This window comes from Engraulis encrasicolus, chromosome 2 (assembly GCF_034702125.1).
Source record: "Engraulis encrasicolus isolate BLACKSEA-1 chromosome 2, IST_EnEncr_1.0, whole genome shotgun sequence".
In the NCBI taxonomy this organism is placed as follows: Eukaryota; Metazoa; Chordata; class Actinopteri; order Clupeiformes; family Engraulidae; genus Engraulis; species Engraulis encrasicolus.
In genome coordinates this window covers 8,197,957-8,219,417 of record NC_085858.1, presented here as the reverse complement: position 1 = coordinate 8,219,417, position 21,461 = coordinate 8,197,957, and the positions used below count along the sequence as shown (strand labels likewise).

Here is a 21,461-nt window from a genome sequence, read left to right as displayed (position 1 = left end):
TGTATATACCCTTTTTACTCCCCAGAGCATTTGCTGTCTCGAATTCATCATAGAATAGCTGAATTTGAATGGCCTGTTTCTCAGATGAAAAAAGTGTATGGCTCTTTATGTAAATTCCATCAAGTAAGTCTGCATAAATGCCATCTTTGCAGGCGTGATTTGATTTCAGAAGAGAGGAAACATTCACATTATTGAAAATAGAGCTCAGGGTTTGCAGAATGGGTACATAAGAAAATTTGTCGGTGACCACAACCTGATCATACATACCGGTGATCTTACTTTTCCTATTTTCAAACCTAGTTCCCAGCACTATCTCCACAGGGTCAACAATAGTCCACTTGTTTCTGAAATGCACATCTCGTTTGGATACTGAATTAAGCGCTGTGAAAGGGTTGGCAATTTTTTCAAATGATTTTTTCAGTTTTGAAATGGTTTCAGTTTTCTCTAAAGAGAGACTTTCAAAAGCAGTGTCCATTACTTGAGCTTGAATCTCATGTACAAGTTCTTCTAATGTCATGGCTTGCTGATTTACAATTGATTGTCCTACTCCTGCAGTCTGTAGCTGAGCCAAAGCAGACCCACATAAGTCAACGAGTGACTGGTTTGTAATTGGGACCTTGCAGGAAGCGCTATCAGATGATGAAGCAAATTCAAGTCGGTAATCACTACCAAAACATTGATTACTTGCACGAAATACAGTCTGTAAATCATTTGGACTCTCTCTGACAGTATGTACTTTGTTTAGATGTTTCCTATACCCAGAAAATGATGCAAATTCCAAAATACAGCCCGATTGACCACACTTAAGGCACAAACTTCTACCCTCGCATAAACCATGTGCTAGTTTAAGGTGTCTTACCAGTAAATTTGATGTCTCAAAATCAGAATGGCACACAAAACAAAACATGTCTGCTTGGGTACACTGTAAATCCTTAGTTTAGTAACCTTGCTCTAAGTTCTAGTACTCTGGGTGTTTCTTTCACCTGGCCAATGTCGATTTCAAATATCGTTGTCTGAATGAAGGTGTACATACTGTTGAGGGCTTTGCAGTATGATGTGCCAAAAACAAAATGGCTCTTAAAAAGTTCATCAAAGGCTCCAACTGCGCTTCCTGATGTGCAGGGAATGGCACACTTGTCGAGGACGATGAAGAACGCATGGATGTGCTTCTTTCTAGGGCCCACTGCCAGTAGGTATGGCTGCTTGCTTTCGGCGATTTGATCCAGATGCTCCTGTATGCTGTTACCTGTCTGAATATGTTCAAAAGATTGAAGGTGGAAAAAGCTGTTACTTTATTTGTCTGTGTCATTTTTTCATCACAAAAACCTGACTTCTGAAGAGGGGTGTGTAGACTTCTGAGAGCCACTCTATGTCAGTGATTACATAACATTTAACTGCGTTTTATTTTAAGTGACTTAACAGTATTTAGGTTAGAAATAGAGATGCGAGTTGAGGTGCCTTGCTCATGGGTATTTCAGCCTTGAACGATATGGATTTTAAATGGCAAACATCCAACTCCAAGATGAACTTATTACTTACAGTCCCAACCCCAATATTCTTCCTACTTGTAATTCAAACCTTCAACCTTCAGCTTTCCGACCACAAAACCAACTCCATCTGCATAAGAGCTTGAAAACAAAATCCCACAAACCTTCAAGAAGACGACAACACTCTGCTCTGCTTGAAAGGGAGACATCTTCCCGGGCCTCTTGCGACCTTGCGCAACTGGCGGAATGAGGTGGAGTAGGAGGAGTATTCCCGCAAGATCATGATCCCATGCTTTAATAAAAACATGCACATAAGCGTGATTAGCATCCAAGACAATATACCTAATTAATATATCAAAGTAGGTCATTGACTGTATCTGACCTGCATCATTTCCATCGTCCTCATTCTCCACAGCCTCTGCAGCGTCAATCAGTTCCTGTAGATCAGGTGATAGGTGCAAGCACTTGCTCTGCTCGATAACTTTGTGCTTGAACGCAGTTGGCCATCTCTCCAAAAACTTTGCAGACACCACACCACCAAACAGACGTGTAAAGTCCTGTTCAATCTAGAAGCACAATAAACAAATAAACAAGAAAATACCATTACAACACAAATCACAATTGAATGTGGCTTTGTAAAACTCTTTTCAAACAATGACTGAACCTAAAGCTAATGTGGAATTGTAAAAATGAAACCGCCTCTGTTCTAAATTTGCTACATATAATACCTATTCACAGCACTGTCATTTTCATGTTCACAGCTGTACAACTGGGTACAAAACTTAAAGCCTGTAAATGTTAACAGTTTAGCTTTATCTTACCAGTCCTTTAACATCCTTGAAGCGTGGGAACTCTGTTAGCACGTTTGTACATTTGTCTGGGTCTTCAACCAAGCGGCGCCTGTACTGAAATGTGACTTGCATCTTCTGCTTGATTGCAGTCTCATCTGAGCAGTGCTTCATGTAGGACATGGCTTCTTTACACTCGTCCTCACTGAGGTCATCAAGAACATCTGGCGCTCTTCTTTCAGCTGTTGGCCCTCCGCAATGTGACTTGCTTGATTGGCTTCGTTTCTGTGAGCAATTCCTCTGGATAGTCTTGATTTTCCAGGCCAGGTACCCCTCTCCACTTTGAGGGTCAAAGTAATGTTCCTTAGGAAAATAAAAGGAGCAATAAGTTGTTGGCTGTGTTAGTTTGCACCAACCACATTACATTATGCAAGCAGTACTCTATGTATTGCTAAACACATGCATAGTGAAAAGGTTTTATGTTGAGCTTAATCTGTCTAAAATGGCTGCCAACGTTAAAGGACAGGTGCACTATTTTGAAAATTAAGCCCCCTTTCTGAGTTGTCTTCAATGTTTTATTTTCCCCCTCACCATTTTTTTTTAATGTGTGCTGCCGTCTTCGTTATTTGACTAATTTAGAGGAAAGTATGCATTTCGGTAAGTGGTTAGGGGTGTTCACTGGCATTCCCTAACAAATTCAAGGGTGAAATATGTCTTCTGTCATTTTTTATTTGCCATTTTGTGAATAAAGAAAAAAAATAATAACAAAATGCTACATAAAATACGACAGAAGCCATGTTTCAATACAGAAATTGTTATGGATTACCAGTGAATACCCCTGAATAGTTGGTGAGTTGCACATTCTTGAAACCAAATTTTTAAGATGGTTTTAGGAATGTAGATTAGGACATACCCATAGGCGGCCATTCTAAAGCCGGTTGAGACAAAATAAAAATTAGCCAAATTAAGACAGCAGCCAACATGAAATAAATGATGAGGAGGGCTCTAAAACATTGCAGACAACTTAGAAAAGGGGCTTAATGCTCAAAATACTGCAGTTGTCCTTTAATGTATGAAGACAAGACCCGTGTTATACATTTTTCTATAATAACAAAATAGTCCAAGTTGTAATATATCACTGAGGACTCTGGGAGTGTCAAAGTAGTGTAGTAGTATGGTAAGTAAAGATTCAAATAGAATCAAATAGAGGAGCATTCCACTGGCGGAACAGAGCAAATTAGGAGACTACCTAACTAGTAGCTGCTTAAAGGATAGTTCCGGCGTAAAATGAAAGTTTCACCATCGCTTTCCCATGCCACATAATGTATCTAATGATGAGCCATTCCGGGCAATGCTGCGCCGTAATGGAGTTAGCTAATTTTAAGCTTTTTGGTGAAAAACGCAGCCAATGCATCACGGCGGGGCCAATTATAGCCTATTATTTTCTGATGTTTCCCCGCTATAAACAACCTCAAAAACACTACACACTTCATCACAAAGGTCTCGTCAATCGAACCGAGGCACAGAGAAGATAATCGGACCCCACAGTCTTTCACTGGCCAGTGTTTTCAGAGGTGTTCTCACTGTTGCAACTCTCTGACCCGGATGCATTCAATCAGGTGGCTAGGTAGGCTAAACATGGTCCGCGGTTCTTACACCGGCTGCGACCGTAAAATGAAAAGCTGGAACCCCGACCGTTTTCACCGACTGCCACTGTCTAAACCAGCCATATTACGGGAATGGCTAATAGCATTAGAAGTGGACGAAACTGACGTAAAAACCCGGAGGGATCGCCTACTACCGTGTGTGCAGGCAGCAGAGTTGCATGGAGAGTACAGGTAGGCAGACTACTCTTACAAAGTAATTACAACACGGTATAATATAGCATTGATTAAGCTTTGTAATAACACACCACTGGTGGTGTACTTACATCTGTAAGAGCACTTCTAGTACGACTTTATAAAATTCCTCCAGCCCTCCTCCGTTGCGTAATGGTTCTATTTACTCTCAATGGTAATGGTCCATTCTGACCTCGCGCGCCCTCGTCAATTAGAGTCTAGAACTACTTCACTGAAACTACTCTGGCATGACATCAACCACATCGAATGCCTCAGGTCGCACAATTTCACTTGCCATCCCGCGCTAGTTTGTTTTGACAGTGTATTTATCTCCTGTAGTGGGCTACATTTACTGCACCTGTAGGCTATGCCTTCCCAAAACAGAGTGCTTGCTGGTAAAGACGCGCAGTGTTGCAACCAGTTTCACAGATTCACAGACAGTCAAGATTCATGAGCCAGACACATTTACACATGTTTCTCTCTCTTCAAACATACCTCCATAGCCATGCGCCTTTTTGGCACAGCATTCCTCTTTAGACGGTTTCGTTTAGGTGTTCCATCTCCCTTACTCTTCTTGTAGCCATCATCCTCGAAATGCTCCCTCCACACACGGTAGTAGCGATCCCTCAGGGATTTTATGTCAGTTTCGTCCACTTCTAATGCTATTAGCCATTCCCGTAATATGGCTGGTTTAGACGGTGGCAGTCGGTGAAAACGGTCGGGGTTCCAGCTTTTCATTTTACGGTCGCAGCCGGTGTAAGAACCGCGGACCATGTTTAGCCTACCTAGCCACCTGATTGAGTAGCCTGCATCCGGGTCAGAGAGTTGCAACAGTGAGACACCTCTGAAAACACTGGCCAGTGAAAGACTGTGTGGTCCGATTATCTTCTCTGTGCCTCGGTTTGATTGACGAGACCTTTGTGATGAAGTGTGTAGCGTTTTTGAAGTTGTTTATAGCGGGGAAACATCAGAAAATAATAGGCTTATAATTGGCCCCGCCGTGATGCATTGGCTGCGTTTTTCACCAAAAAGCTTAAAATTAGCTAACTCCATAACGGCGCGGCATTGCCCGGAATGGCTCATCATTAGATACGTACATTATATGGCATGGGAAAGCGATGGTGAAACTTTCATTTTACGCCGGAACTATCCTTTAACCATATTGAGGAACACTCATCAGTAATACTTACATATCCTTTTTTGGAGAATGGATCTCTCAAACCAGGAAACAGAGTAATTATTCCCTCCGCATACATCTCTCGGACGTGCCTTGGTGGAGATGTCCTTTAAGATAAATCACATGAACATTGCAATCAGAACATGTTCAATGTTCACATGTTTTTTTTTTTTTCAATTTATTTAATAATCATAGTTACCCATGTTTCTCTGTCATGTCAGCAACAAGTATAGTTATCATTTTCCGTCTCAAACTGTCTGTCAGACACTTCGTTTTCCGGTATTCTCTGAAAATCGTCTCTCCTCCCGGATTTTTCTCCAGTATGCCTTGTACCAACTGCCGAAAAATACACACGGATAAATACACACACACACATGTTAATAACAGAGTGGAGATACAAAGCACAGCAAAATAGAGTACAGTGTAAGTAACACACACAGGGGTCAATTAATGCACAGGCCTACCAAGGGGCTAGTCTACAACTAGATACAATTAGCAGGAATGGCATAACTGACAATGGTGTAATTATTAATGGTGTATTATTCTTATTATTGGCACAGGCAAGTTGTCTATGACATCTGGCCCTTTGGTCAACTTTCTAAACCCAATGTGGCCCTTGGGCCGAAATAATTGCCCGCCCCTGCCTACTGGGGGTCCAAGGGGCCAGGCCAACTTGGCCCCGCAGCCACGACCCAAACCGACCTTCAAAGCCACCTTCGCAATAATAATCTTTCCAAGTTGCTTCATGTGCCAACCAATATAGTGTACAATGAACTGGTATAGTCCCACAGGCCAAGTCAGGTCTGAGGGTGGGGGGCCCAAGGGGGCATAAGGGCCTCCAGGGGCCAGGGGGCCGACTTGGCCCCATGACTATGACCAAAACCGGCCTTCAAAACAACCTTTGCAATAATCATCGTTCCAATTATTTGAGTTCATAAGTTGCTACCATTGATTCTGGTTAGAAATATGACTGTGTTGTTGGTGGATTGTTTGTTTGTTGGATTCAGCATTTAAAATTATGCTTTCAGGACTTCAGTCATGACTGATGGGTAGTAATCACAGCATAGCATCGAGAAGGGTCCAGCTGCAGTAAAACAGTTCCACCCTTAATGCAAGCACGCCCATGGGCGTTCCCGGCATTTGCCGTATTGGCCAATCGTGAAGGGATACTGCATGATGTCATTTTCAAGGCCATTTCCGGATGAAGGCTCCATGTTTTCAAAGATATCCCGTGCAAATTGTTATCTTCCAGAGAAACGTTTCACTGAACATTCCACTGACATAATATTCTCAACAATTTATGTAAGAAAGTGAGATAAATCACACGTTTTCTAATCCCAATATGTATTTTGCTTTGTCTTCCCGTACCTCGGACATTGTAGCCTACTGTTTAGGACTCGTGTCGCTATGCACACATTTGTCATAACGTATCAGGTCGCCAAAATGCTTTGATTTCAACACGACAACGTTGACACATTGACAGTAAATACTGTATATATTGCCTAAATATATACTGTCAATGCGTTGGCATCGAGGTCACTGTTAACACTGGGTAGGCTATATGATTAAACATCCTTTCCAGGATATTAACACACCCGGACAAATAATAATAATTAAAAAACCCTTTTTGGCGAGGTTGTTCACTTGGTAAGACATGATATAGGCTACTTAGAAAAGTTGTACGATGTACATCAGCAACACATTCCCGACTTTTTCAAGTAATGAGTGTCACCTCACCAGTTATGTGGCCAGCTTGAAAAGAGCAGATATTAATGAAAAAATATATGAAATAGTATTTGAAATAGCAATAGGCTATTTGTTTGTTTTATTGGAGAAAAACGATTTCTTCATTACCATAGGCCTACCATACTCCATGTCTGTCTATGATTTAGGAGTGACCACACCATTGAAGCTTACCTCTTTATCCAGGAGAGGTTCCAGCTTGGCCTGTCTTAATTCAAAGGCCATCAGAAAACAGAGAAACATTTTCCTACCATCATAACCAGTGTTTGTGCATACATAATCAGGGCCGCTGACAGCTTTGGCTTTGCCCAGGACAAAGTCATCTGAAAGGGCCCCCCACTCAATACATAGACTACATACAATGTAATGAGGACCCATTCCTGGACCCCTCGTCTCACTGGGCCCAGGTCAACGGACCCCTTTGTCCCCCCTGTCAGCTTCCCTGCATGTAGGCCACATACATTGCTGAAAGAAGTGAACGAGACAGGAATGAAATGTGAATTTATTTCTGTTTACTTTTACACTATGAAGTGTGAACGGTCACCTCTCCCTCTCATATTCAGAGTGCATAAAACAGCAGTCAACTGTGTGGTCTGTTGATAGCCTGTGTAGTACAGTAGATTAGACTCCATTTTTTGACAAAAAAGCTATGGAGGGTTAACACAAAGTTTGAAATTGTGTTTGACCAGTCTCCAATGTGCATTTAACTAATAACTAAAAAATAAGGCATTGGCATTAAATACAGACTGATACATACTATAAATACACTCACACAGACACCCAAACAGTGTGCAATAATAAGATTAACATACTGATGGACAATAAATACACAAACACAGTGGACACACACACACGGCAGGAGGAGTTCATACAGGTGATGTGAAGATGCTGTATACAAGGTGCAATGAGTAAAGTGTAAGTGGCATGGTGAAAGAAGTGTTCATGGAATATTCTCCCGTGTCCTTGGTTATTCATGTGGTTTTCTTCAGTGCGTTGAGGAGTCTGATGGCTTGTGGAAAGAAGCCGTTTCCCAGTGTGCTTTTGCAGCACCGCATGCTGGGCTAGCGCTTCCCTGATGGTAGTAGGGAGAACAGGTAGGGGTGATCTTATGAGCTTTTCTGCTGTCCTCACCACTCTCTGTACTGCCTTCTAGTCTTCAGCTTGACGGCTGCCATGCCAGACAGAGAGGCTGCTGGTCAGGATGCTCTCAATGACACCCCTGTAGAAGGTGGTGAGTGCCGTTGTGGGGAGGTCGGCTCTTCTCTCATCCTTCGCAGGAAGTGGAGTAGTGTCTGTGCCTTTTTGAGATGGTGGAGCCATGTGGTGCAGTTGACAGAGGAGGAGCGGCACAGTGGTTGGTGCTGGGTTGATCAGGTTCAGATCCGAAGTTGCTGGTGTCATCAGCCCTCCCTCTGAAAACTGGCTCTGTGCCTGTCAAAAAAAGGCATGTTAATGTTATGAATGACAATTAAGACAAAAACAACCACCCCCTATCTACCTACAGAAGGACATGACATGAGCACGTGCATATGCTTGTGCACATGCCCCCCCACACACTGCTACTGTCTTAAAGTTTGGTGCACGTGCGTGCATGCATGCACGCCTATTCTCCCCCCTTTGCCTCAAGTCAAGTGTGCATTTTAGAGGTTGTCCTCACCTGCACATGTGTGAAGAGCAGGAAGATTGGAGGTTGAGGATGAAGAGGCAGGGCAGGAGGTTCTCCTTGTGAGCGGCCCTGGTCCTGATGCTGATTGCCCATCACTATGCTGTGGCTCATCAAACCCATTACCGGTATATCAATGCTTAACAGGAACGACTGCTTCCATCTGCACGCATGCACACAAACACACACACACACACACGAGAGGGATACATAGAATACACTACATAAAAATCACACCCATCATTTTAATGCAGAACACCAGGCTGAAGAGATACACCGCTTCTGGCCTGTGCAGGGATCACTACAGTGCCAGTGTTTTGTATTATCCTCTATCCACATTTTTTGCAATAAATAAACACAGCACAGAAAGGAATTACTGTATGAAATACTTATTGGTCTAGTGCAGAACAAAACAGACTCAGTGTTTTACTCACCACTGTGTGTAAGTTTCTGTGTTCAGCTCAGGTGGAAGCCTCCATCACAACATGTTGGTACTGACATTAACCATCCTTCAGAAAACTGCCTCTCTGCCTGTCAGAAATAGCAAAATAATGTTAATACAACAAGGTAGTATCTTAAAGATATCCTTAACCAAAGACAGACAGACACACACTGCCACTGTCTTGGTTCTAGGACACACACACGCCCTTTAAGGGTCACATCACATGTAATGGCCGGGTTCTCACTCACTCACTCCTTTTCTCCTACTTTTGCCTCAGACAATGCAGTGAGTTTTTAAAAATTGGCCTTACCTGCACATGTGTGAAGGACAGGAAGGGAGGTTGAGGATGGAGCTGCCAGTCAGGAGGTCCAGAGCTGTCCTGGTCCATCACCATCATGTGGATCATCAACCCCAACCCCAACTTCTTATATCTGCGTGAACACATTCACACACACACACACACACACACACACACAATAGGCGAGATACAGGTTATATGGCACATTAGGAGGCAGGGGTATTGTTGCACTCTAGATGTTTAGAAATAAGTAGGTGCGTGGACCCAAAAAGTAGAGTTCAATGTGGGAGTACACTAAATAAGACACTGAGGTCAAGTCACTGCTCTCTGATGGCAGCAACCTGAAACATCTCTGAGAAAAATAAAACAAAAAATCTGCTTGTGCTTGACCTTAGTGTCTTATTTAGTGTGTGAACCTGCTCCCACATTGAACTATATGGCACATTTAAAATCAGACCCAATGACAAGTCAAGTCAATGCAACGGACATGAACCGACCATTACATTAAAATAACAGACTAAACAGTCTTTGGATGATTGAAGAGGCAGGAGAGATGAGGGGCCTCGATCCAGTAGCATTTATTTACTCCCCAATCTGAAACAACAGACAGGGCGGACACAATGAGGCACACTGCAAGCAGATTCTTTGGGGTCGAAGCAAACGGCTTTCCCCTTGCCAATCTTCCAGAAGTGAGAGAACACTACAGCAGCTAGACAAGCTACTGTTTACAGTGTAATAGAGAAACCAAGGCACTTAGATCGTATAGTTTACAAAGTTAAAACCAAAAGAAAACACAATGTTTATCACCGAAAATACCACAGGGATCTCTTTCATACATTAACACATACCTGAAACAACAGACAGGGCGGACACAATGAGGCACACTGCAAGGGGTCGAAGCGAACGGCATTCCTGCGACACAATAGGCTCGTTAGCACCTGCTAACTTCATAACGATCGCGGACATTAATGGCGCTAATGTACATACTTTGAGCGAAAATTACAACGAAAATATCAACACAAACGTAACAGAATATCTTCCCATCAAAGATCAATAAAATAACAGAGAAATTAAAGTACAGAAACATCATTAAATAGTTTGTGACACGGAGGAAAAAAACACAGCTTACCCCTTGCCAATCTTCCCGAAGTGAGGAAGAGTTCCGGGGTACCGTGCCACACCAATTAACGCCCCATCAGAAACAATAGGTAACGATAAACCCATCCCAAGTAGTATCTACATTATAGCCCATATATTTTGAGAAGTTCACTAAGAGAAATAAAGGTTTATTTTTAGCACTACTACATCAAGTCGGTTTTATTTACAATTTCTTTACATGCACTGGTCAATAATTGAAATTACGTTTAACACCAGGTTGAACAAATATGACACCTCCGACTTTCAGTGCTATTCTATACATCTTTGCTTCAAAGAAACACAACTGATAGCTCAGATGATGAAACAGACGTGCACAACGCAGCACAGGAAGAAACTACTGTATAGGCCTAAACACCTTTTGGCCCAGTGCTTAATTTGTTTAAGGGTAAATACAGCATAATTTCGTGATGGCTCGTGGTACAACAAACTTTCAAAACATCCGCGTGTGGGGATGTCAAAACTATACGTTTATTCAAACGAGTAACAAACCACGAAACTGTTATTAATACGGAGATCATTTCGTGATCACTTTGTGGCAAACTATGATATTTTGCAAGCAAGCACACAATCCGATAATCATTCGAAAGAGCGTCAAAACGTTTATGAATTAACTTTTCGTAGTAGGCCTAGTTAGGCTAACTTTTATTCTAGTCTGGCTAGCCCATAGTATCCTTCATCTCACCCTTGTCACGTTAACGTCTTACCTACGCTTTGTCTGCCCATAACTTATTACTGTACATTATGACAAATACACACACAACATCTGAAACAAACTTACGAAGGGCAGCCTGTTATCTTGCCTTGAAGCTAAAAAATCATTAGCCAAAACCGCTAGTTGGTGGGCCGAGGTAAATGTTCGCCCTCCGACTGAAAGTCAACTCGTAAAGTAACCGTTATGTATATTCATGCATTTTATTCGAAATCTTACCGACAGTTGAGTGATCGCTGCAGCGAAATCCATCCAGTCGTTTTAATAAGTCCCGCGCGGCGCTTGTGTTGTCATTCGGCAGCATGTCACTGAGTGACTTCAGAAACTTGAACAACCAAAGGGGCATTACTGTGAGGGCAGTCTAGTAAGGAGGAATGGGCGTAGCGGTATTAGCTGGACAAGACGCAGCTGGACCATATTGATAGCATCACCTGTGTGGTCATGTGACATTCATTTTGTCATCTCAACATCTCAAATCTGAGGGAGTGAGTGAGATGGGATTTGCCATTTCTTGCCTTAAAATGTATTAGAATGCAGGAAATTCCATCTAAAAATGTAACATTTTATGGTGGAGGGCCCCCACATCCCCCTACACAAATTGTACACCCACCAACAGCACCCCCTGCCGAAACTGTGTTGCCGTCCCTCTGATCACACACTATGTACATATACAGTTCTGCCCCCTCTCTATAGAATGGAAAAACTGGTGTGTATCGTAGTGTCCAATTACCTGCTGTGTGCACTGTATAGTTCTCTATGTCCGATTGGCAAGGCTTAGGTGCATTTTTTGCTAGCAAGACCGTGTCTGGAGACACATATTGTTCTCATAAGTTTTCAACTATATAAACAGCTATATAGTATGATATACTTACAGCTTTGGAGTCCGATTCAACATGCTGCCTTGGGCTGGGTGGACGTGGACTAGAGGTGACAATGACAGCAGAGCTGGAGCTAGTATTAAATGATGACTCTGTCTCCATTTCTAGGCCAGAAGTAAAGTATAAGAAATGATTAGGATTGCACTTAATTTGATTAATATGGTTAAAAGTCAAGTTTATTGTCCAAAATCTATGAAACAGGGTTAGCACAGAAGTTTGAAATTGCGTTTGACCAGTCTCCAATGTGCAGTTTAAACTAGAACATATAAATAAGACATTGACGATAATCTCTCCCTTTCACCCGCACACTCACACAACTAACATACCGTATTTTTCGGACCATAAGACGTACTTAAAATACTAAAATATTGTCAAAAATGTACAGAGCGTCTTATAACCCAGTGCGTCCTATGTGTGTTTTTATTTATATATATATATATAAAAAAACGGCCGCTGCTAATGAAACTATTATTTTAGAACGACTTCGGAAAAAAGTAACCGCATGTTATCGAAATATGAATGGCCATTACAGGCCACCATAGTCGGGAGCTTTGCGCGGGATACAGTAGCTGTACAGTAGCTCTTACTGTACACAATTCCACCTGCTACTGTACACAATGGCACCTGCTAAGAGGCACTCCTACGAAGCTGGCTTTAAGCTTATGGTTATCGGTTTCGCATTAGAACACGGGAATAGAGCTGCTGGGAGAGAGTACAACATAAATGAATCAATGGTCCGGAAATGGAGAAAACAAGAGAATGAACTGCGTCAAGTTAGAAAAACTCAAAAAAGTTTCAGAGGGAACAAGGCAAGATGGCCACAGTTGGAGGACAAGCTAGAGCAGTGGGTTATGGAGCAGAGAGCGGCGTGTAGAAGCGTCTCTACAATAACAATCCGACTCAAGGCAATAACGATGGACATGGGACACAGGACATGGAGATCAACGACTTTCGAGGGGGCCCTTCTTGGTGCTTTTGCTTCATGAGAAGGCACAATCTCTCCATCCGTACTCGAACGACGGTCTCGCAGCAGCTGCCGAAAGATTATGAGGAGAAGCTAACCATTTTCCGCAGCTACTGCAAGGACACGATCGCTGAGAAGAGTATCCCGCCAGAGAACGTGATAAACATGGACGAGGTCCCACTCACCTTTGACATTCCCGTGAACCGGACTGTCGAGAGAACTGGAACCAGCACAGTGTCGGTACGAACGACAGGGAACGAGAAGGCATCATTCACTGTTGTCCTAGGTGCTCAGGCTAACGGTCAGAAACTACCTCCCATGGTGATTTTCAAAAGAAAGACTTTGCCAAAAGAAAAGTTTCCGCCCGGTGTCATCATCAAAGCTAACCCCAAAGGCTGGATGGATGAGGAGAAAATGAGTGAGTGGCTCAGAGAAGTCTATGTCAAGAGACCGGGTGGTTTTTTCCATCAAATTCCATCAATGTTGATTTTCGACTCCATGCGGGCTCATCTCACTGATGCTGTGAAAACCCAAGTGAAGCAAACCAATTCGGTGCTTGCCGTGATTCCGGGTGGGTTGACCAAAGAGCTCCAACCTTTAGACATTGGTGTGAACAGGTCGTTCAAAGCCAAATTGCGAGCGGCGTGGGAACTCTGGATGACCGAAGGCGAACACACTTTCACCAAGACAGGGAGGCAGCGACGGGCGAGTTACGCCACCATCTGCGAGTGGATCGTGGATGCCTGGGCAAAGGTACCAGTCACCTGCGTTGTCCGAGCTTTCGCCAAGGCAGGAATCATCAATGCACAGCAAAATGACAACGACACTGACTCGGATGGTGACGATGAGGGCGAGCGGGCCATGCTCATTGCCGAACTTGCCCAGCTTTTTAACTCGGACACCGAGGATGAAGAGTTTCAGGGATTTATGGAGGAGGAATGAACTTTTTATCTCGAAGTGCGTAAAATTCTAAGCCTACGTTCATTACTTGCAGGAGAACTGTTCTTCATTTGACTGTTCTTTCACGTGCTGTTCCATCCCCGCTGTTTGAGGGAGTCAAATGGATTTATGAAATTAAATGGAATCTAATGGATTTACAGTTGTTGCCTTATGGCAGTGGATCCTTGAAAACGTGAGTGATTATTATTTGCATTTTTGAACTATCCGAAGTGTAAAATGAAAAACATGAGAAGAATAAAGTTTGACATATTTGACACATGTTTCATTTCATTAATAATAGGTTACCGGTAATATAAATAGGAATGCATAATGGAGGGAGGGAGTGACGCTGTGTGGGAGGGAGGGGGAGAGACGCAGCAGCGGAGGAAGCCAGGCCCTTTCGGTGTTTTATATGAATCTATTACTCTATGCATAGTACATGGCTTGAAACGTTTATTTTCATTGGAAAAACATGCTTTAAAAAATGTGCCTTATAACCCCGTGCGTCTTGTGTGTGAAAAAATTCACGGTCACTGATGGTGCGTCTTTTGACCCAGTGCGCCTTTTGGTCCCGAAAATACGGTACTCATACAATTTACGTCTGACACATTCACTCACAACACACATGTGCAGTTTTGAAACACCAACATACTGATATAGACATGTACAACACACACAGTGTGCAATAAGAACACTGACAAACTGATGGACAAGAAATACACACACACACAAACGTTCTGTCTCCATCCCTCTCATACAACCCCCACCCCCCTCCCGCACACACAAACACACACAGCAGCAGCAGAATCAGTGGTCATACAAGTTAAGTGATCTGTAGATCTGTATATAGGTTGCAAGAGTAAAGTGCCAGTGGCATGGTGAAAGAAATGTCCATGTGGTTTTATTCAGAAGTAAAAAGAACAATTGTTACCTTGCATGTCATCATCCAGCTTCAGGAGAAGAACACCAATATTGGCCTGCTGCAGCACCTCCTCAAACACATCTTCATCCAATTCTGTGCCTGTTTCGTCAAGTAATTTGGCCGTTTGGTAGGTAGCATCATGGATTCCAAACTTCAAGAAAGCTGACATTTAAAAGAAAAAAAAAGGGGGGGGGGGAGAGAAGAGAAGAACAGTGTTTTAAACATTCAAAGGAAGAAAAGAAAATGAACAGTCAAATGCAGGAGAACATGAAACAGGAATGACTTTGGTGACATGACAACCTGTAAATCCCATGAGCTATGTTTGTGTGCTGATAAAAGACAAGTTTAGCACTACCCAGGAGACTTGTGACTTGAACAGGAAGTGCGTGATTTAATTTGATGGGGCACCTAAGTCCCCACCCCTTCCGAGCGGCTCATGGAGCTGTGAAAGCCAAAACTTTTGACTGGGCTGTAGTCACGTCAAGTCAAGAGTACTTTATTGTCAAAAATCTATGAAACAGAGTTAACACAGAAGTTTGGAATTCTCTCTCTCTCCCTCTGTTCTCTCTCTCTCACACACACACACACACACACACACACACACACAGTGTGCAATAACTGTAACGTAGCCTACTGACTGTAATGGACTGATCAAAGCTATTTTCCGATCCACCTCGCTCGCATTCCCCCTTTGATCACACATAGGGCCTAGGCCTATTCTGTACCTCAAAATTAAGGATGACCAATGGTGTTCTTGTTGACTTCACTTGGCAAGCGATTTTTGTTGTTGTGTGCGTTCAGAATATGTAGCCTGATTATTTGGACTAGACAACAAACGTCGCATGTACGACGTGCAGCCACTTCACCGGCGGTGCAGCAGTAAGATTGTCTGTGCCTCGGTTCAAGTCAAATATGCGAGGCACACGTTGTAGCCTCTAACACAGTTTTGCACAAAAGCTAAAATAGTAATTCTTGCGTGCCAAAAATGAGTGGTCTTATGATGCAAATCCAAACCTTAAAAATGCACTGCCATAATATGTGAAATCCGGAGCACAAATGCCAAACGGGATGAGTATTTAGCTTGACTCGCTCCATTTATGACTACTCAATGCGTTGTGATACATTGCACAGATGAAAACTCCAAATCGTGACCTTGTAGGAGTTTCGACTGTAGGTGTTTTCATGGCCGACACAGATGTTCGCGCTCGGATAGAGATGATTACATTGCATAACGCCATAAATGCACGACTCCTGGAGTTGTCCCGTTGTGCAACGCAATCGCTATCCAAGTACGACCATGTGTCAAAAACTGCCTGCGGACTTCTAGGTGATAATCGATAATTTCCGCGACTTTCTGACAAACCAAATAGCCGAGACACTATCATACACCGCATGGATTAAGTCCACCTCACGTTTGACATCCTGAAGACTGTCTCACACAAGTTTGTTTCCACACCGCGGCTCAAACTAAATCGACCTGCTTATTGTGAAGTGGTTGCAAATGCTTGCAAAGCAGTGCTCTACGACGTAGTCTGTGTGCAGGCAGGGAGGTCCGCGCGCTCTAGACTTGACAACCGCTTGATGAAAAGGGTGCCTTGCTTTCCAGTTTTTGGCTTGGGACTACAGATGCCTTTCAATGACCAAACATTGTAATTTTCACAGTGAAAACGGTTCAGAGGAATACAAATCTGATGCACAACCTCAGAAATCTTGCACCTACCGTCTTTCAGAAAGACATGCAATATCGGCTCTGTCACTCGAACAAACTTCTGTTCCGACTTGTAACGTACTTTCACCAGCATTCTTCTGCAATTCTGCAAGTAGAAAGATTGTATTTGCTTCAGTGTCATGCTTCGTCTGGAGATTCCCCTCCCCGCTAACGCTGCTCATTCTTGGCACTGCTGTATTAAGACAAGTCATTTTTAAGATCACATACCTTAAAAGTAGCCTTTATGAAATACTTCACATCATTTTACACTCACGTTAAGCTATATTAGTGAAACGAATGGGCTAATACCAGCTAGGTCTATATTAGCTAGGTTGCTAGCTAACGTTATTTTTTTAGCGCGAAAAACATCTCTAGCCAAAATGACAAATCTGAAGTACACATTGTCCAAATAATTGTACCACTAATTAGGCTAACCTTTTTCTGTGGTGATCCTTGTCACTATTTAAATGTAAAGAGCACAGTAACAAAATCTCCTGAAAACTCACCTTGAGGTACTTCGTAATCCAACGAACCACCACCACCGCGTAGCTGAAGTAAATCCATCCAACTGAAACATCCGGGGATTTAGGGGCGTGGTAAATATGAACTCTCCTCAGAGTAAATGGGCTACAACTCTGATGTTCTACTCTGACTCTAGGAGCAGTTGAACACTGACCAGAGTTAAATTAACACTTTAAGTGTTGTTGTAACACTGTATATTTCAACACTGCATTTTCAACACTACTGATTTTACTGATGTAACATCTATCTATGTATGGTATGGTTCGACATGAGCAGACATCCGCTTTTACATGCATGATAAATATAGAGCTCATTGTGAGGTGGCAGATTCTGGACAGCAACTCGCCCAGAGAGTAGATCAGTATAGAACCGCAACTGTTTCAAATGCTTTGTATGACCAGTGCATGTAAAGAAATTGACAATAAAACCAACTTGACTTGACTTGAACTGGCTGTTATTAATGCCAAAGGTGTCTACACTTTGATCAGTCCAAACAATACTAAATGTACTTTATTGTAATGTATTGTCTATACATTCATTCCACTGTTACTTTTTCCAATATCTTGTTGTATTCATTACACAGAACAATGACACAATCTGATTTTAAACCAGAATTGAAATGGAATAATCTAAATGGTCAGGAAAAAAGTATGGAGGGTGAAAAGTGTGGTGACCCCAAACAATTATATAGCAAGTGAGAGTCAACAATTATTGTTGACTGGTAGTGTACTACTAGGCTATATTAACGACAGACTTATTACCTTAGTTGTGCCACATTTGGACACTAGATGGCAACAACTGAACATGCATCGGCAAAAATGCTTCTCTCTCACTTGCTGAGACCAAGACTGAATAGATATAATCTGATTGAGTTTTGTTAGGGGTGGAAATTAGCAAATCTACTTCCACCCAGCATTCTGCTCTTGGGGTAGCATTGATATGCAGCTGCTCTGCTCTAAACACCACGCAGTACAGAATTTTAATCTCAACCAATTTGCTGTATGCTGTCCTAAGATAAGGCAGCAAATTTAACTTTGTTGGAAAATGTACTCCCTGGCTTTGACTCTGTATTTGTAGTAGCTTTAAGTTGATCATAACTTTTGGGCAGTCATTCAGCATAATGTACTTTTATTTCACTGTTATCTGTGTGTGTGTGTGTGTGTGTGTGTGTGTGTGTGTGTGTGTGTGTGTGTGTGTGTGTGTGCGTGCGTGCGTGCGTGCGTGCGTGCGTGCGTGCGTGCGTGCGTGCGTGCGTGCGTGCGTGCGTGCGTGCGATTTAATAAGCCTGATATATTCAATGGATCTGAGGGAGAATACCCAAGTGGTACTGTACATTTATAATTAAAATCTTCACCTCAAATGAGGTGAAAAAGATGATGTATGAGGATGATGAATAATGGCTAAAGCTCTTCTTGTCAGGCAGCATAGGGCCAGCTGGGACTGACCTGCAGGGGCACAGGGCAGTTGGCACAGTACATTTTGCACTTTCCACTCATCACTCAGGAAACACTCAAGACTGACCTAGGCGGTGGCTGTAATGTCTAAGGCGCCGTGCCATTACTCCAGGGATCCAGGTTTAGTTCTGGCTCGAGACTGTTTCCCACACTTGTCCCCATCTCTCCCACCCAACCATTTCCTGTCACCTAATCACTGTCACATCACGGTCACCCCAGCAACAAAACACACTAGAAACCAACACACCCCATCATAGCCGCTTGAAAGGGGATAAAGCCAGCAGCCAACAAATTCGCAGTTAAGTCTTTGCCTCAACTGCCTTGCACACCAAACATCCTTCACGCATTACAGTTGCCGCCCCAGCAACCACCGCACCCCAGCATAGCCGCTTGGTAGGGTATAAAGTCAGCAGCCAACTAATACCAAATAGCTCCTCATTAAGCCTCTGCCTCAACTGCTTCACACACTTGACATGTAGGCCTATAGAATGTATGTATTCTTGTTCATGGATGTGTATTTCGGTAACACTTTATTTTAGGGATACATCTATTGGCACTAATACATGCCTTACACATTACTTACACAGACATTAATATTGTATGCATTAGTGCTAATAGATGTATCCCTAAAATAAAGTGTTAGGCCTACCTGTATTTCTTATGTTATATGAAGTCGAATGTTTGCGTGTTAAGCCTATATTTCTCCCTCAGCTCCACCATCCGCCATTCACCTGGTGGCTTGTGTGCTCACACAAGAATAATAATTCAGCCAGAAAAGACTCAGACAGAAAGGAATCGAATTTGCTTGTTTAATGAAGAAGATAACAATGAAATAGGTTGTGGTATATAATTATTTGGCGGAGGCCCAATCGTCAGCCCGGGTCAGCGAGGACGGGTCCAGATGAGCCTGCTGAGGTTTTGCTGCAGGAACTGTACTGGACCTTCATCCCACAGGTGGAGAATGGGCCCAACTGGTGGTGGCGGGGAAGGAGGAGGGTATTTTTGACGTCGGCACCTGAAGCAGCGAGAAGGGTGAGTCAGACACGTCATTTTAAACATGTGAAGCTGGCCTCTGATTGGCCGCAGCATGATGGATGATAATTGAGTCCTTCCTGGCAGAACTAACGCAAGCTACATTACCTCATTCTGTGTTTTCTGGAACCAAAAGACAAGGCCTGTTATTAATTTGCCAGAATGACAAGGACTAAGACATGACAAATTACGAAGGACTAAGAATTTTCAATGAATTACTAAGTCATAGAGCAGGACTAAGTACAGTACACTCTACAGAAGTAAAGGAGAATTCCTGTTTACCATGGGGGGCTTTTGCAATATGGTCCAGCTGCGTCTTGTCCAGCTAATACCGCTACGCCCATTCCTCCTTACTAGACCGCCCTCACAGTAACGCCCCTTTGGCTGTTCAAGTTTCTGAAGTGACATGCTTCCGAATGACAACACAAGCGCCGCGCAGGACTTATTAAAACGACTGGATGGATTTCGCTGCAGCGATCACTCAACTGTCGGTAAGATTTCGATATAAATGCATGAATATACATAACGGTTACTTTACGAGTTGACTTTCAGTCGGAGGGCGAACATTTACCTCGGCCCACCAACTAGCGGTTTTGGCTAATGTTTTTTAGCTTCAAGGCAAGCTAATGCTTATGTAGACCTCCTTGAGGCAAGCTAACATGCCGCCCTTCCTAAGTTTCAGATGTTGTGTGTGTATTTGTCATAATGTACAGCACTAAGTTATGGGCAGACAAAGCTAAGGTAAGACGTTAACATGACAAGGGTGAGATGAAGGATACTAAGGGCTAGCCAGACTAGAATAAAAGTTAACTACTACTAAAAGTTAAACGTTTTGACGCTCTTTCGAATGGTAATCGGATTGTGTGCTTGCTTGCTTAAATATCATTGATAAAGTTCGCCACGAAGTGATCACGAAATGATCTCTGTATTAATGGTTAACGGTTTCGTGGTTTGTTACTCGTTTGAATAAACGTAAAATTTTGAATGTTTGTTGTACCATGAGTTATCACGAAAGTATGCTGTATTTACCTTTAAACAAATTAAGCACTGGGCCAAAAGCTGTTTATACAGCAGTTTCTTCCTGTGCTTTTGTGCACGTCTGTTTGATCATCTGAACTATCAGTTGTGTTTCCTTGAAGCAAAGATAGAATAGCACTGAAAGTCGGAGCGTGTCATATTTGTTCAACCTGGTGTTAAACGTAATTTCAATTCTTGACCAGTGCATGTAAAGAAAATAAAACCGACTTGATGTAGTAGTGCTAAAAATAAACCTTTATATTTTCTCTTAGTGAACTTCTCAAAATATATGGGCTATAATGTAGATACTACTTGGGATGGGTTTATCGTTACCTATTGTTTCTGATGGGGCGTTAATTGGTGTGGCACCCGGAACTCTTCCTCACTTCTATAAATCCTCTCTGGGGGTAAGCTGTGTTATTTTTTCCTCCGTGTCACAAACTATTTAATGATGTTTCTGTACTTTAATTTCTCTGTTATTTTATTGATCTTTGATGGGAGCATGTTCTGTTACGTTTGTGTTGATATTTTCGTTGTAATTTTCGCTCAAAGTATGTAAATTAGCGCTATTAATGTCCGCGATCGTTATGAAGTTAACAGGTGCTAACGAGCCTATTGTGTCGCAGGAATGCCGTTTGCTTCGCCCCCTTGCAGTGTGCCTCATTGTGTCCGCCCTGTCTGTTGTTTCAGGTGTTAATGTATGAAAGCGATCCCTGTAGTAT

The 21,461-nt window shown here is 42.7% G+C and overlaps 1 protein-coding gene and 1 long non-coding RNA gene across 3 annotated transcripts; both read right to left on the bottom strand.

Moving 5' to 3' along the window:
- Positions 1 to 917: 917 nt before the first annotated feature.
- LOC134467435 (uncharacterized) lies at positions 918 to 15,162 on the bottom strand. The gene is made up of 7 exons (XM_063221320.1): positions 15,016 to 15,162; positions 12,176 to 12,285; positions 5,304 to 5,397; positions 2,309 to 2,638; positions 1,870 to 2,053; positions 1,652 to 1,779; positions 918 to 1,250 (listed from the first exon to the last, which is right to left on the bottom strand). Exons 1-7 carry the CDS (start codon positions 15,028 to 15,030, stop codon positions 933 to 935), a joined length of 1,179 nt encoding a protein of 392 aa, XP_063077390.1. The 5' UTR covers positions 15,031 to 15,162; the 3' UTR covers positions 918 to 932.
- On the bottom strand, positions 7,292 to 10,583 carry LOC134467444 (uncharacterized). 2 transcript variants are annotated; one of them, XR_010038556.1, is made up of 5 exons: positions 10,285 to 10,583; positions 9,449 to 9,569; positions 9,131 to 9,227; positions 8,691 to 8,859; positions 7,292 to 8,464 (listed from the first exon to the last, which is right to left on the bottom strand). It is a non-coding gene; the product is annotated as an uncharacterized LOC134467444 (long non-coding RNA). The 2 variants fall into 2 exon arrangements; XR_010038554.1 differs by lacking the exon at positions 10,285 to 10,583 and having other exon boundaries at positions 9,449 to 9,781.
- Positions 15,163 to 21,461: the final 6,299 nt, after the last annotated feature.

Coding starts and splice junctions, on each gene's coding strand:
- LOC134467435 (XM_063221320.1), bottom strand. Junction 2,639..5,303: donor CATTCTCCAAAAAAGGATAT/GTAAGTATTACT, acceptor TATTTTCCTAAG/GAACATTACTTTGACCCTCA. Junction 2,054..2,308: donor TCAAGGATGTTAAAGGACTG/GTAAGATAAAGC, acceptor TTGTGCTTCTAG/ATTGAACAGGACTTTACACG.